The sequence below is a fragment of the Podarcis raffonei genome, chromosome 2, assembly GCF_027172205.1.
Source record: "Podarcis raffonei isolate rPodRaf1 chromosome 2, rPodRaf1.pri, whole genome shotgun sequence".
NCBI classification, from domain to species: domain Eukaryota; kingdom Metazoa; phylum Chordata; class Lepidosauria; order Squamata; family Lacertidae; genus Podarcis; species Podarcis raffonei.
Window position 1 is genome coordinate 5,206,569 of NC_070603.1, and position 14,012 is coordinate 5,220,580.

Below are 14,012 nucleotides of genomic sequence, written 5' to 3' on the forward strand. Positions count from 1 at the left end.
GGAATAACATTGAACTAAGAAAGCTTGATTGTCATTTTCTTTCAAGATCAAATCAATATTATTTTGATCCATTGTCACTGGACCCCTAAAAAGTATGGGGCGCATAGGCCAGTGCCTACTCTGCCTGTTTGGTAATCCAGCCCAGCCCCTTTGGCTGGAGGAGAGAGAAGAAACAGAAGTTGAGGGACGCCTCCTGATGCGCTGCAGCTGTTCCCCACAATGAAATGGAAGGCTCAACATTTGTCAGACACTTTCGGATGCTCAGCAGCCCTGTGTGGTTACAACAACCCTGTAAAGCAGGCCAGTGCTATGCGCTTCCCAAATTGCAGCTGAATCCCTCACAGATTGGCATCCAACCTCTGCTTAAAAGCCTCCAAGGAAAGAGAGTCCACCACCGTCACAGAGAGTATTACCATCAGAAAGTTCTTCCTAATGTTTAGTCCGAATCTCCTCTCCTGTCCTCCCCTGTGGAGCAGCAGAAAACAAGCTTGCTCCCTTTTGCAGCCCTCAGATATTGGCTCTCCTCTCTCCTCTCAGTCTCCTTTTCTCCAGGCTAAACATACCCAGCTGCCTCAACCATTCTTCATGAGGTTTGGTTTCCAACTGCCTCAACCGTTCCTCATCAGGCTTGGTTTCCAGACCCTTCATCATCCTGGTTGCCTTCCTCGGCTCACCTTCCAGCTGCTCAATATCCTTCTTCAACTAGCCTGCACTGACCAGCAACAGTTCTCCAGGGTTTCATATGGGGGGGACACATTCCCAGCCCCCCCCCCCGGAGATGCTGCCCAGGACAGAAGACCTGTATGCAAAGCAGATGGTTGAATCCTGCACTATGGAGAGCCCAAGCCTGCCTTAAAGGATGTGGGGATGATCTCCCTTTGGAAATGGGCCAGCAGGAAGAAGGATGTGAAATGTCGAGGTGAATCTGCCGAGAGAAGATGCAGCAGGCGGAACAGCAGGTGCCTCCAAGTTCTGACAGAGGAGCATCACCTCTCAGGAGAGGCCAGGTCCCGGGGGGGGGGTTGCCACGGTGACAAGGACCTGCCCTCCTTTGTGACATCACTTGCTTCTCCCTTAAAAGGCACCTACTTGCAGGGGCCATTGTGGGTTAGTAGTGAGGCAAGTGGAGGAGAGAGGAGTTGGTGGTGGTGGTTGGAGAAGATAAGGAGAGGTGTTCATTTGATTGTTATTTTGATTTTTATTTGATTTATTACTTTTATTTGATTCATTTGATTTGATTTATTTTTACTTTTTCATTTTAACACTTTTATTTTACTTTTTTATTTTTTGTTCTTTATTTCCATATTTTTTATTTTACATTTTTATTTTGTGCACATTTGGTATATATTTTGTATATATTTATTTTGTGCATAGAGGAGTAGTTAGGGGTAAGGTAAGTGTTGGGTTAGGGCTGGGCTGGGGTGGGGTGGGGTCAGAGTTAGGCTTGGGTGGGCATTTTAGAGAGTTAGCTAGTTTAGAGAGGAGGGTGGGAATTTTTCGTGAACAAAATGTGCAGACTGTAAGTAGGATTCCTTCCCTTTCTCTTGGTCTCCTGGGGGTGTGGTGTGAGTCCTGGGGTCCCCTGAACAGCCTTGGCTCTCTGGAAATTGACCCAGCTAGTCTTCTCCAGAGAGCTCAGCTCCTCCACACACTTCCCCCGTCTTCCCCTTTTCTCTCCCCTCTTATCATTTATTATGACATTCCGAGCCCACTTTCGTCCCAGGAGCTCAAGGTGGCCTTCATGGTTCTCCCTGCCACCAACTGTTATCCTCACAATGGCCCTGCAAAGTAGGCTAGGCTGGCCCAAGGTCCACTAGGGAGCTTCATGGCTGAGTGGGGATTCGAACCCTGCTCTCCCAGGTCCTCCTAGTCCAGCCCTCCAACCACTACACCTCTGCCTAGCTCCATTTTCCATCTCTCTCACTGCCCAACGCCATCAGCCTTCTCCCCCTTCCTGTGGGTCTCTCTGGCTCCAAGGAAGACTCTACCCCCTTCCTCATGTTCTGCTCCTAGCATTCATTTTCTAGCATTCATGGTGCTAGAAAAATAGTCCTGGGGGTGGGGTGGGGGGTTATGCTTTTGCCCCAGCCTGACAGCAGCTAGTCTCCCAAGGGCAATAATACGATATCACCTCACCTTCTTAGTAACTGTGGTTCTCAAAGGGTGTGGCAAGAGAGGATGGCAAGACAATCAAAGAAGCATTGAAACATTTCCGTATTGTATCGTGTCATAATGATTTTTTTTTGTCATTTGCAGAATATGGATAGATTTGTTGTTTAGTCGTTTAGTCGTGTCCGCCTCTTCGTGACCCCATGGACCAGAGCATGCCAGGCACTCCTGTCTTCCACTGCCTCCCGCAGTTTGGTCAGACTCATGTTTGTGGCTTCGAGAACACTGTCCCACCATCTCGTCCTCCGTCGTCCCCTTCTCCTTGTGCCCTCCATCTTTCCCAACATCAGGGTCTTTTCCAGGGAGTCTTCTCTTCTCATGAGGTGGCCAAAGTATTGGAGCCTCAGCTTCAGGATCAGGATATCTATCTATGGATAGATAGCTTTTCAAAATGAGAGCAAGAGAAAAGCTTCTTTGTGTCCATGAGATGAGTTTGTTTGTCTCAAAATTAGACCTACAGTCTAATTAAAATTAGACCTACAGTCTTATCAAAATTAGACCTACAGTCTAATCAAAATTAGACCTACAGTCATACCTCAGGTTGCGTCCTGCGGCGACCCGGAAGTACCGGCAAGGGTTACTTCCGGGTTTCTCCGCTTGCGCATCTTACGAAAAAGGAGCAATGCAGAAGCAAGCACCAGGTGGCTGGAATGGTAAACAGGATGCGGGTGTTATTGGATTGTACCGTGGGAACCAGGAACAGTCTATTCACTGCTCTGAGAGCCGGATGTTACCTCAGAGCAGCACATGACCCTGTACTGGAAGTACATGGGTGGAGTTTATTCTCTCTCTGCAGTGGGAAGCAGAGTGTGCAGACATGTTTTCTCTGTACTGGTGAACGACAGGAATAAAGACATGTAGATATATTTCTGTCTGTCTCTCTCCCCCTCCCTGGGAGAGGAGTGGGGGGGAGTGGTGTGTTCTCCTTCACGTTGAGGAGAATCGCCGATTGGAGACCTCCTTTGATCTTGCCGGGAGTCGCAGACGGGAGGTCATAAGGAATCAAGCCGGGCACCTGGAGGGTGGCCAAATTCCTCTGGACTAAGAGCTAAGCTGGGGGCTCTGCTCTTTTGGCTTGGATTCCGACAACTGGTAGCAGACCGATGGATATCTGATCTATGAGAATCTGCATGAGAGGTGAGAGGTCGATGAATCGTTGCCATCCTCTGCACCTAAGGAGATAAAGAAAAGCGTCTGCCTGCAGCCAGAAAGCTGAAACAGACAGCTGGACACCGAGAGGAGTGTGTTTCAAGGCAACGGAGCCTGAAAAAAAGGTATGCTGCATTTCGGGCAAGAGAGAATGAACGCAGAAAGATTTATTTTCTGGTTCACAAGCTGCGTAAGAAAAACAGCTCTGAAAGAGCAAGCTTGCATACCAGGAATTCCTGTGGTTTAGATAAGGAGTTCCGTCCTGAGCAGGTTGCTAGGCAACGTCTGCCAGTTACTGAGTGGCCTAAAAAGAGCCTGGGAAATCGAAAGTGTATCTGCGCAGCTGGGCAAGGTTTTTGAAAATAGCCCAAAGGCAAGCCTGCCAGTGAAGCAGTAAACAGAGACTTTTGGAGTTTTACTGGCTTGAAAAGTGAAAGCAGGCTTGGGATTGAGTGTAAAGCTGCCCTTGGATTCAGCATGGATGCCAAGAAGGGGGGAGTGCCCCTGAGTGCCGTGGTTCTAGATGAACACAGCCGGCATGCTGCACTGGAAGTAAAGCACAGGGGGAGGGAGGAACGGAGTTCTAATTCCCCCACCGATGAGGCTACTGGAAGGGATGCTGTAGCTTTGAATGTTGTCCAGTGTTACAGTTGTGGACAGGCTGGGCATCTTCAGCGGAGCTGCAAGAAGCCACGTCAGCCAAAAGGAGCGAAGGGCCGCTCAGCTAAGCCTGAGGCGTCAGGCAAAGGTCATACCAAGCCTATGGTGGAACCTGGAAAGGCATTGATGGCGAAAGGAACCACGCCAGATGTTGGGAACGCGTTTATTATCGACACTGCAGCGACAGTTCATATGTCCCCACACAGAGGACTCTTTTCAACGTTTAAGAAGCGAAGCTTCACTGTGACACAGGCCAATGGTCAGGAGCTAGAAGCGGCCGGCGTGGGGACTGTCTATCTTAAGAGTCTGGACTTGACAATAGACAATGTTTACTTGGTTCCTGAATTGAAGTTCAATCTGCTGAGTGTTTCGCAGATTGCAAAGAGAGGACTGAAACTGTCCTACGATGCTGAGAGCTGCGAGATCTACAAAGATGGAGAGTTATTTCTTTCGGCCAGAGAAAAGGATGGACTATATTTGTTGACTTTTGCACAAAGTGATTACATGGAATGTAATTCATCTGTGTCTAACCAAGTTTCTCTTGCAGGTGTGAGCAAGAAGAAGACCGGAGTCAACAGCGCATTTCAGCGGGTGTATGCTGATGTGATTGGTCCTCTAGAACCATCTAGAGGCAATGCAAGATATTATCTTGTGTGTGTGGATCATTTCTCTAACTATGTCTGGGTTTATGTGTTGAGAAAGCCACAGGAAGCCTTAGAGAGGTTTCAGGAGTTTTGTGACAAAGTTAAGAGTATGCATGATGCTAACATTGATTGTCTATTCACAGATGAGAAGCAGATTTTTCCTTTACAGGATTTCCAGAGGTTCCTGCAGAAGAAGGGAATAAGACACAAGGTTTCTGTTTCAGCGGAAGCGTGGAACAGGGGTGTCTGTGTACGGGTGAACAGAGAATTGCAAAAGGGGATGGAAGAGCAATTGCTTAGTTCACATCTGCCACATGAGTACTGGGCCGAGTCTCTAATGTCGTACTGTTATACGAAAATGAGAAAGGTTTCAAAAGAGTTGGGAAGTTCTCCTTTTGAGAAACTGTTCCACAGAAAACCTTCTGTTGCCCATTTCAAGGTTTTTGGGTCTCATGTGAGAACAGAAGCTCCAGGTGGAGTAAAGAATGCCAGAGGCATTTTTGTGGGGTATGAAAAGGGTCTCTACAGAGTAATTTTGTCTGAATCTGGTCAGGTGATTCTCACAAAATTTCTAGAGAGTGCTCCTGAACAGGAGAGAGTGATAGTACACACTTTTCCCACTGATGACGATTCAGATGATGATGATTTCACTGATTTCAGCTGTACATAAAGTGATGACACTGATAGCTCGGAGAGCTCAGTTGTCACAGTCATTGAGAGGAAGTCTCACACAATAGATAGGCCTTCACAACTGAAGGATGAACCACTGTTTACCATTGGAACTAGTTCTCCAAAGAGTCCTGAGACTGGACCAGTGTGCAGAGAGGATCAGCACCTCGTACGTAGGTCTGAGAGAGTTACAAAGGGTCAACCACCCAAGAGGTACTCAAAAGAGTTTGCTAACTTAGCTGTTGCATGTGTTGCTGTTGTAAACAACCGAGGACAGGTTGGAGCTGTGTCTAAGTCAGAGACAAAGACACAACAGAGAGTTGCTAGCCAAGGTAATGCAGGTGCACTCATTCCTTGGAAACCAAACAACCAGAGAGGTACACTGGGGAAACCAGTGGTGGGGAGTTCCAAGGGTGGAACTGAAACAACAGGGGAGTGTTATGTGTATAACAACTGTTTGTTTTCTTCTCTGGATCATGCTTTGCTTGCTGCGACACGCATTGATTCTTTTGGGGGAGGATGTTACGAAAAAGGAGCAATGCAGAAGCAAGCACCAGGTGGCTGGAATGGTAAACAGGATGCGGGTGTTATTGGATTGTACCGTGGGAACCAGGAACAGTCTATTCACTGCTCTGAGAGCCGGATGTTACCTCAGAGCAGCACATGACCCTGTACTGGAAGTACATGGGTGGAGTTTATTCTCTCTCTGCAGTGGGAAGCAGAGTGTGCAGACATGTTTTCTCTGTACTGGTGAACGACAGGAATAAAGACATGTAGATATATTTCTGTCTGTCTCTCTCCCCCTCCCTGGGAGAGGAGTGGGGGGGAGTGGTGTGTTCTCCTTCACGTTGAGGAGAATCGCCGATTGGAGACCTCCTTTGATCTTGCCGGGAGTCGCAGACGGGAGGTCATAAGGAATCAAGCCGGGCACCTGGAGGGTGGCCAAATTCCTCTGGACTAAGAGCTAAGCTGGGGGCTCTGCTCTTTTGGCTTGGATTCCGACAGCGCAGACGCTCAAAATGTCACGCGCATGCGCAGAAGCGGCAAATCGCGACCCGCGCACACGCAGACACGGATTGTGTTCTGCTCATGTTGTGAACGGGGCTCCGGAATGGATCCTGTTCGCAACCAGAGGTGGTACCACTGTAATATAAAAGTGATTACGTGGCAAAAGCAAGCTCACACCTCCCATTGAGTTTGTATACATACTTAAAGTACATATGTAAGAGGCTCGTTTATAATTGCATTTTGGGATGATTCATGTTCTTATGTAACTGCATTGTTTTATACTTTCTGGAGGTCCCATGATCATATTATAAAGTAATTGTGTTCTATACTGTAAGTCAAGCAACTGCTATGAGTTGTTTCGTTTCCCAATGTATTTCTTATCAATAGAAAATTAAGCGTGGCACAATCCAATTTTTACTCTGAAAGTGCAGCTTAGAAAAAACGTTTGAGATCCACCGTAGGAACGCTTTGGCCTAACGGGATGCGGATGGGAAGGTCAGACGTGGCGGTGACGCGTGTGATCCGCGATCCGCCCGTTCTAGCGCTCAAGCTCCGCCTTCGGCAGCCCCGCCCTCCCCCCTCCCCTCGCAATTGGAGCTTCTCCGCCTTCCGTTGAAACGCGGCGACGATCGCTGCCCGCCCTCCCTCGCGATTCTTAAACCGCTTTCCGCCTCGGTTCTTTTCGTTATATTCTATTTTATTTTGTAACCCGGGGGAGCGGGATGTCCAGTTAAAAGGAGATGGCGCCTCCCCCCATAAAAACGAGACCGCCGTCACGAACAGGATTCGAACCTGTGCGGGGAAACCCCATTGGATTTCGAGTCCAACGCCTTAACCACTCGGCCACCGTGACTCTCGGGCCAAGGCTGCGCGGAGCTTCAGCTAGACCGGCCCGCCAGGCGGCCTGGACCGACCGCGGGAGCGCGAAACGGGCGGCGGGGAGAAGCCCGGCGGCGGCGGCGGAGACCCCAGCGCCGCGGCTCCCCTCCGCCCGCGCCGCCAGAAAGGACGCCCGGCCCCGGCGCCCTCCGCTCGCCTCAGCTTCGCGACCCCCAAATTCCCCTCAGCGCAGCGCGGACTCCATTTTTAATACGAATATTCCCGATAAATTCAGCCGCCGCTGTTCCCCGCCTTCCCGCCCAGCCACGCAGGTCCCCTCAGGCCGCGCTGAAAGCCGCGCGGGTTTCGTGCTCCTGAGCATGTGCAGAATTCCCGCCTCCCTCATTGCGCGTCCGGGGCAAGTTGCCCGTCGTTTAGGAGGCTCCTGAGGGCATCGCTATCCCCGTCGCCTAGACTGGGATTTCAAGGGCCCCGAGGTCACGGCAGACACGGATCTTAGCGACTCCCAGCCTGGGAATTAGACCAGCACAAGCCTCTTCCCCCGGCGGTGCTTGTTGGGGTTGGACTAGATGACCCTGGGACCCTTTTCGACTCGACAGTTCTGCGATTCTATGTCCTGCACGCCTTCACTTTGAATCATGGGCCTGTTTGCCTCGCCAGCTTCCTTCGAGAGCACAGGCAGGATATATATTCCGTAAATAATGAGCCTAGAAATGTGTTCATGGGCATCACTAGTTAGTATTTCACATGCTGCAGAGCTAAGTCTTGGTACAGGAAAAAGGTATCGCCCCATCCTTGCACTCTGTGTTACCTGGACACTTCTGCTGCCACTCCTTGTTGGGTACACAAAATCAGTTGGTTTAATAATAATAATTTTATTATTTATACCCCACCCATCTGACTGGGTTTCCCCAGCCACTCTGGGCGGCTCCCAACCGAATACTGAAAACAATACAGCATTAAACATTTAAAACTTCCCTAAAGAGGGCTGCCATAGTTTGCTGTGGTGCTGATCGCCGAAGAATTGATGCTTTTGAATTATGGTGCTGGAGAAGACTCTTGAGAGTCCCATGGACTGCAAGAAGATCAAACGCATCCATTCTTAAGGAAATCAGCCCTGAGTGCTCACTGGAAGGACAGATTGTGAAGCTGAGGCTCCAGTACTTTGGCCACCTCATGAGAAGAGAAGACTCCCTGGAGAAGACACTGATGCTGGGAAAGATGGAGGGCACGAGGAGAAGGGGGCGACAGAGGATGAGATGGTTGGATAGTGTTTTCGAGGTTACCAGCATGAGTTTGACCAAACTGCGGGAGGTAGTGGAGGACAGAGGTGCCTGGCGTGCTCTGGTCCAGGGGGTCACGAAGAGGCGGACACGACTAAACGACTAAACAACAACAACAAAGAGGGCTGCCTTCAGATGTCTTTTAAAAGTAAAATAGTTGCTTATTGCCTTGACATCTGCTGGGAGGGCGTTCCACAGGGCAGGCACCACTACCGAGAAGGCCCTCTGCCTGGTTCCCTGTAGCCTTACTTCTCGCAATGAGGGAACCGCCAGAAGGCCCTCGGCGCTGGATCTCAGTGTCCAGGCTGAACGATGGGGGTGGAGACGCTCCTTCAGGTATACTGGGCCAAGGCCATTTAAGAATTGGCAACTCCTGTAGAAGGATGTAGTTAAAAGGCGAGGTCCGTCCTTTCATCTCCCAGTTATGATAAATGGTGGCTAAAGGGGGTAGGGTGGGGGGAAGCTTCCTGCATTAAACAACATGTCCGGCACTCAAGACTGCAAGACTGTCTGATCTGCAAGCTTCGCTCCTTTGTTCTAGATATGCAAGGAAGACTGGCTCTGGCTGCTCACATTCTGCATGAAGTGCCTCTCTCCTTTAGAATTGCTTTGATTGCCTTCTAGTTTGGCCCTTAGAATAACAGAATCATAGAGCTGGAAGGGATCACAAGGGTCATCTAGTCCAACCCCCTGCAATGGAGGACTCTTTTGCCCCACATGGGGCTCAAACCCACAACCCTGACAGTGCTAATGATAATGGAAAGGTGAGGCAATATTCCCAAGGGCTCTGGTGCAAAAGAGTGAATAATGTCATGAAGCTCCCGGGGTGACCTTGGGCCAGTCGCCATCTCTTAGCCTAACCTAATTCTCAGGGTTGTGACGATGAAATGGGGAGGAGGAGGATCCTGTGCACCACCTTGAGCTCCTTGGAAGAAAAAGGTGGTATATAAATGTAATAAATATAATGACATAAATGCACCATATGAATCTGCTGTTTCTGAGATGTCATGTAATCAGAATAGTTTTAATGTAACAGACCTTAAACAAAAAGATGCTTAGATCTGTTGCCCTTCTGAGCACACACTGGAGCTGTGAAGATTCCTTTGTAATGCATTTCTCAAAATGCATTTGTGTCTAAAGGTGCAGTACAATGATAAAAGCAACCTAGGCCTTGCCTGCAGGTTTACAGTGCAGAGGAAACAGGAAAACAAGCAAATTCATGAGGCATTTGCACCCCAACCCAGCATATGGCCTGAGCCGTGTTCTCTTATTTCTCCCCAAGGGATCCCTTATTTCTGAATTCCCTGATCCCACTCACACTCAACACAATTGTTAGCTACAACATTTCGCTTTTTAGCCTCCCCCCCCCCCGCCCCATTTTCAGCCCTCGTCCTACATTTCCTGAACTGAAGGAAAGAAGGGAATTTATTCTTGGCTACTTCCAGTCTCAACTTCAATCCGTGTCCTTTCCCGTCACTAAACAGAACATTCAGTCCCAAAATATATGCAGTACATACATGTGTATACATGCATGCATGCATATTATATACACCCCCACTTGTTTCCGGTGGAAGATGCGCCCGACCCTTGCCGCTCCCCCCCTTCAGCCTCCGCGTCTTGCGGCTCTCCGCCTGCAGGGGGCGCTTCGCCTCCAAACCGAGGCCGGCCTTTCCCCGCTTCCTCCCTTCCCCTCTCTGCCCAGGAGGGGTCGCTGCGTCGGGCCGCGCGGGGCAGCGTCGGCCAGCAGAGGGCGCTGCGAGGGCCGTGGCGGCGGCGGCGCACGGGGCAGGGCGAGCGGAGGCGGCGGCGCGGCCCAGGCCGGCGGCGCTGGGAAAATGGCGGTGCGGAAGAAGGATGGCGGCCCCAACGTCAAGTACTACGAGGCCTCGGACACCGTTAGCCAGTTCGACAGCGCGCGCATCTGGCTCAGCAAGAACTACAAGAAGGTAGCGGCCTTCCCGCCCAGGCCCGGCGGGCCTCCTGCCTCCCAGGCCGCGGGAGGAGGGCGAGACGGGGGCGCCCGTCCTCCGCCTCGGCTGCCCCCGCTCCGTCCCGGCGGTGGCCCTCCCTCCCTCCCTCCCTCCTCGGGACCCCGCCGCGCGTGCCCGAGCTGCTCCCCATAAGCGAGCAGGGGCTGGGGGGTTGTTGGGGGCGCGCGCGGCGGTGCAGGACCAGAAGGGATGGAGCTGGCGGGCAGAAGAGGTGCAGCGCGTCCCCCTCTTTTTCCATAGGGACCGGGGATCCAGCGACCCCACCCCTCACCCCGGGAGGCTCTCTCCGGCTGCGATCCCGCTCCGCCCTCCTCCGCCGGAGACGGTGCCTGGCAGGACAAGGGGACCCCATTTCGGCATCCCATTGTTGTTTCCCCCCAGGCCGCCCAGGGGTGCAGGCTCCCTGCTCTGACCTCTTGGCGTCTTGTCACCTGCTGCCTCGTGCACGGCGCCCCCATTGTCCCTTGAAACATTTCTCCCTAATTGGATTCCCAGCCGAGTCCCTGAAAGTTTCAGTCACTGACATATTAACTGACCTCCCCACACCCCCTTCTTCTTCCAAATGGGTCACCCTCCCTCCTGAAGCAATCCCCAGTTGACTTCAATAAACGATCTCCCACCTGCTGAAACTGTGCTCTTTGACGTGCAGAAATATAACAGGGCAGGCAGCAATAGTCTTCTGGAAACGGGGTGCGCTGCACTGTAGTGGTTTTCTTTCCTACCTCCAGGAGAGCTGCTCAGATGCCCCATAATCTCTGGGGTACTTTGCTTTGCTTTTTCAGTTTATCTGATTCCTGTCAGCAGAAAATGGAAACGCTTTTGTGTGTTGCAGTTTACCTCTCTGCCTCTTCCTTTCATTAAGTCTGCAATAAGAGACTCCTCTCCCCAGATTACTGAGGCTATTTGCATGTTAGATCCCCTGCTCCTTTCAGCTTTCCTCTGTGGTCCCCTGATCAGCCAAAGGCCCAGAAGCTGAAATGAATGTTGATGGAATCTCCTCTCCAACACACACACACACAAATGTAATATGTGTGGATGGGCAATTTGAGGACACGTGCAACCTTCTGGGATGAAGGCATGTGGAAGACTGCCTGGTAGTTTCTGCCTGGGTCTCTGCTGTTTGACAGTTGTATCCTTTCTCGCAAGCAGCATGGGTCTTGGTTCCCATGCTGTTTACCTTTGACCTTCCGAGTGAGAATGTCTGAGTCACCAGACAGCTTTCTGTGTTTGGAGTGACAGATTGTGACCTGATGTTCACCACTTCCCTGCAAGTTCAACTCTTGCCAGCCCTCATGTCATTTGCAACGACTCAAGGAGCGGCATTGAATGGATTCTCATTCTAACCCCCATAATTTTACTAGCGCTAGCAATGTGGAACTTTTAAAAAATGCTGTCTTTAAATGTAGTTGGAATGATCCACGCATGAAACTTTGTTTGCATATTTGGCTGGTACTTGCACACCAGGCAAATCAAGGAGGCCTGAGCTTCTGTTGTGTAGGGGTGAAGTTTAGCAAGGGTGGGGTGGGGACCCCCTCATCCCTTTTGTGGTCAGTTCACTGCTTCACAGTCTGCTGTTACACACAGTTAAATGGACCTGTGTACTAGTTAATGCATGGCAAAGTCACAAAGCCCAATGCTTAAAGAAATGCAATGGACCTGCTTCATGTATTAGCAAGAAAGAGTTATAGTTATAAATATTGTTATTTATAAGGTATAAAAAGTACTCACAGGAAGTATGCTTTAAAGCTTTAACACATAGCTGTCAACGTTTCCCTTTTTTAAGGGAAATTCCCTTATTCCGAATAGGATTCCTCGCAAGAAAAGGGAAAAGTTGACAGCTATGCTTTAACAGATTTGACTGCAATCCTAGCTACACTTACCCAGGAGTATCTTGAAATACAGTGAGACTTATGTCTGAATAACTGCATTGCTGATATTGAGTATGTCCAGACTTTTGCTGAGACTCTTGTCCCAAAATTTGAAATGGGGTCCCTGCTGTTTGCTGAGGGAGAGAGAGAAAATATATTCTTCTCCCTTCCACCCCACATTTCCCCAACAAATGTGCAGAGGATGCAAGCTAAAAAGAATAGGGCAATAGACACGGCAATTGAGAGGGAACATATTCTGAATGCACACGGTTACACCAAAGCACCATAGCACATAGATGTTTCTGCAATGTTCACACACCGTTTATTCCATAGAAACTTCGTTGATAGTAATTTCAAATGGTGTAGTTATCTCTTACATGCTGGGTAGTGTTCTCAGCGTTGAGACTTCAACAAACCTATTTTCTTGGGAACACAACTTTGGAGATGTGAAAGGTTTGCAAGTAAAACTATGAACCAGGTCACATCAGTGGTAGTTGTATCATACGAAATCTGGAACAGTGGTGGGGTGGGGTGGGGGGATTCTCCACAAGAGTATTGCGATTTTTTTATGCCTGCAGCAGACTACAGAATGATTTAAGAATATAGTTGATTATACTCTCATCTGTGTGCCACCTGAGTTTATATGAAATGAGCTTCTGTGAAGTCTGCAGTGCTCTGCAACTGAAAGTCTCATTGCCCACACATGAAAATGGTTATTGTGCCGATTTGAGGCCATGATTCTTTGTCTACATAGGACCCCTAAAATGTCCTCATTATATACAGAATTAATTGAAAATAGTCATTAGTGTTAGGTGTTAGTTCAGTCCTTTGCTAGACATAATATTCTCCTGACATAATATTCAAGATTTCCCATTTTGACTGAAAGTTTTTAGAGGCCAGAACCAGCTTTGTTTAGTACCCACAGTTCTTTGGAGAACTCTTGTTGCTTAAGAGTGCTGTCCTGTGCCTAGTGGATCTTTCTTATTCCACAGTAGGATTGCTTAGTGTGTAGAATTGGATCTCTTTAGGTGTGCCATTTTTTCCTTCTGAAAAAGCATCTCTTTCAGTGATACTTGGAATCCACTTTTCATCCTAACCTGCATTGTAAGACACACCTTTATCTTTATTTGCTGTATATATCTGTCTATTTTCCTCTGTTGCCTCTTTCTCTTTTCCTTCTGAAAAACATAAAGAAAAAAATTGGTTGTGTCGCTACCAGTGGTAACTCACTTTAGGTTAGAGCATGTTGGTCATCGTAACCCAGTTGCTGAAAATGATGAATACTCAGTCTGTTCCTTGCCAAGGTCTCACATGTGCTTGATTGCTGCTTAAAAGAGTGATCTGGATAGGAGTCATCTAAGCCTCGGTCCTTCTTCCCACAGTACATCCAAGCAGAGCCACCTACCAATAAGTCGTTGTCCAGCCTAGTAGTACAGCTGCTGCAGTTCCAAGAGGAGGTGTTTGGAAAACATGTCAGCAATGCACCACTCACAAAGTTACCGGTGAGTCTCACAGCTGTCTTGGTTCAGGTGTGGTAGAGAAAGAAAAGCATCTTCCGCAGAGTAGGTTGCTTCTAGAGAGATCTCCTGTCTGTCTGTCTTGTCTGCCTAAGAACAGTTTAGTCTTCTTATACAGAATAAAATGATAGGCTGAGGTACTAGAAACTTGCAAAACTTGAATGTTGCAGGGGCAGAGTTATTTTTAGTGGTTCCTCATTCAGAAAGCTTATCA

General features: G+C 49.2%; 1 protein-coding gene and 1 non-coding gene across 9 annotated transcripts in view; one reads left to right on the forward strand and one right to left on the reverse strand.

The window, feature by feature from the left end:
- Positions 1-7,070: 7,070 nt before the first annotated feature.
- Positions 7,071-7,152, reverse strand: TRNAS-CGA (transfer RNA serine (anticodon CGA)). Its single transcript has one exon. It is a non-coding gene; the product is annotated as a tRNA-Ser (tRNA).
- A 3,038-nt stretch (positions 7,153-10,190) lies between these two features.
- SMARCC2 (SWI/SNF related, matrix associated, actin dependent regulator of chromatin subfamily c member 2) overlaps positions 10,191-14,012 on the forward strand; it is a 30,146-nt gene continuing 26,324 nt past the window's right edge. For 6 of the 8 annotated variants that reach the window (XM_053371064.1, XM_053371119.1, XM_053371126.1 and 3 more), the window contains exons 1-2: positions 10,192-10,368; positions 13,664-13,783. In XM_053371064.1, the coding sequence (XP_053227039.1) occupies positions 10,258-10,368; positions 13,664-13,783 (231 nt within the window). In that variant the 5' untranslated portion in view covers positions 10,192-10,257. Of the gene's footprint in view, positions 10,369-13,663; positions 13,784-14,012 lie in introns of all 8 variants that reach the window. The other 2 variants (XM_053371073.1, XM_053371092.1) reach the window with 1 other exon arrangement.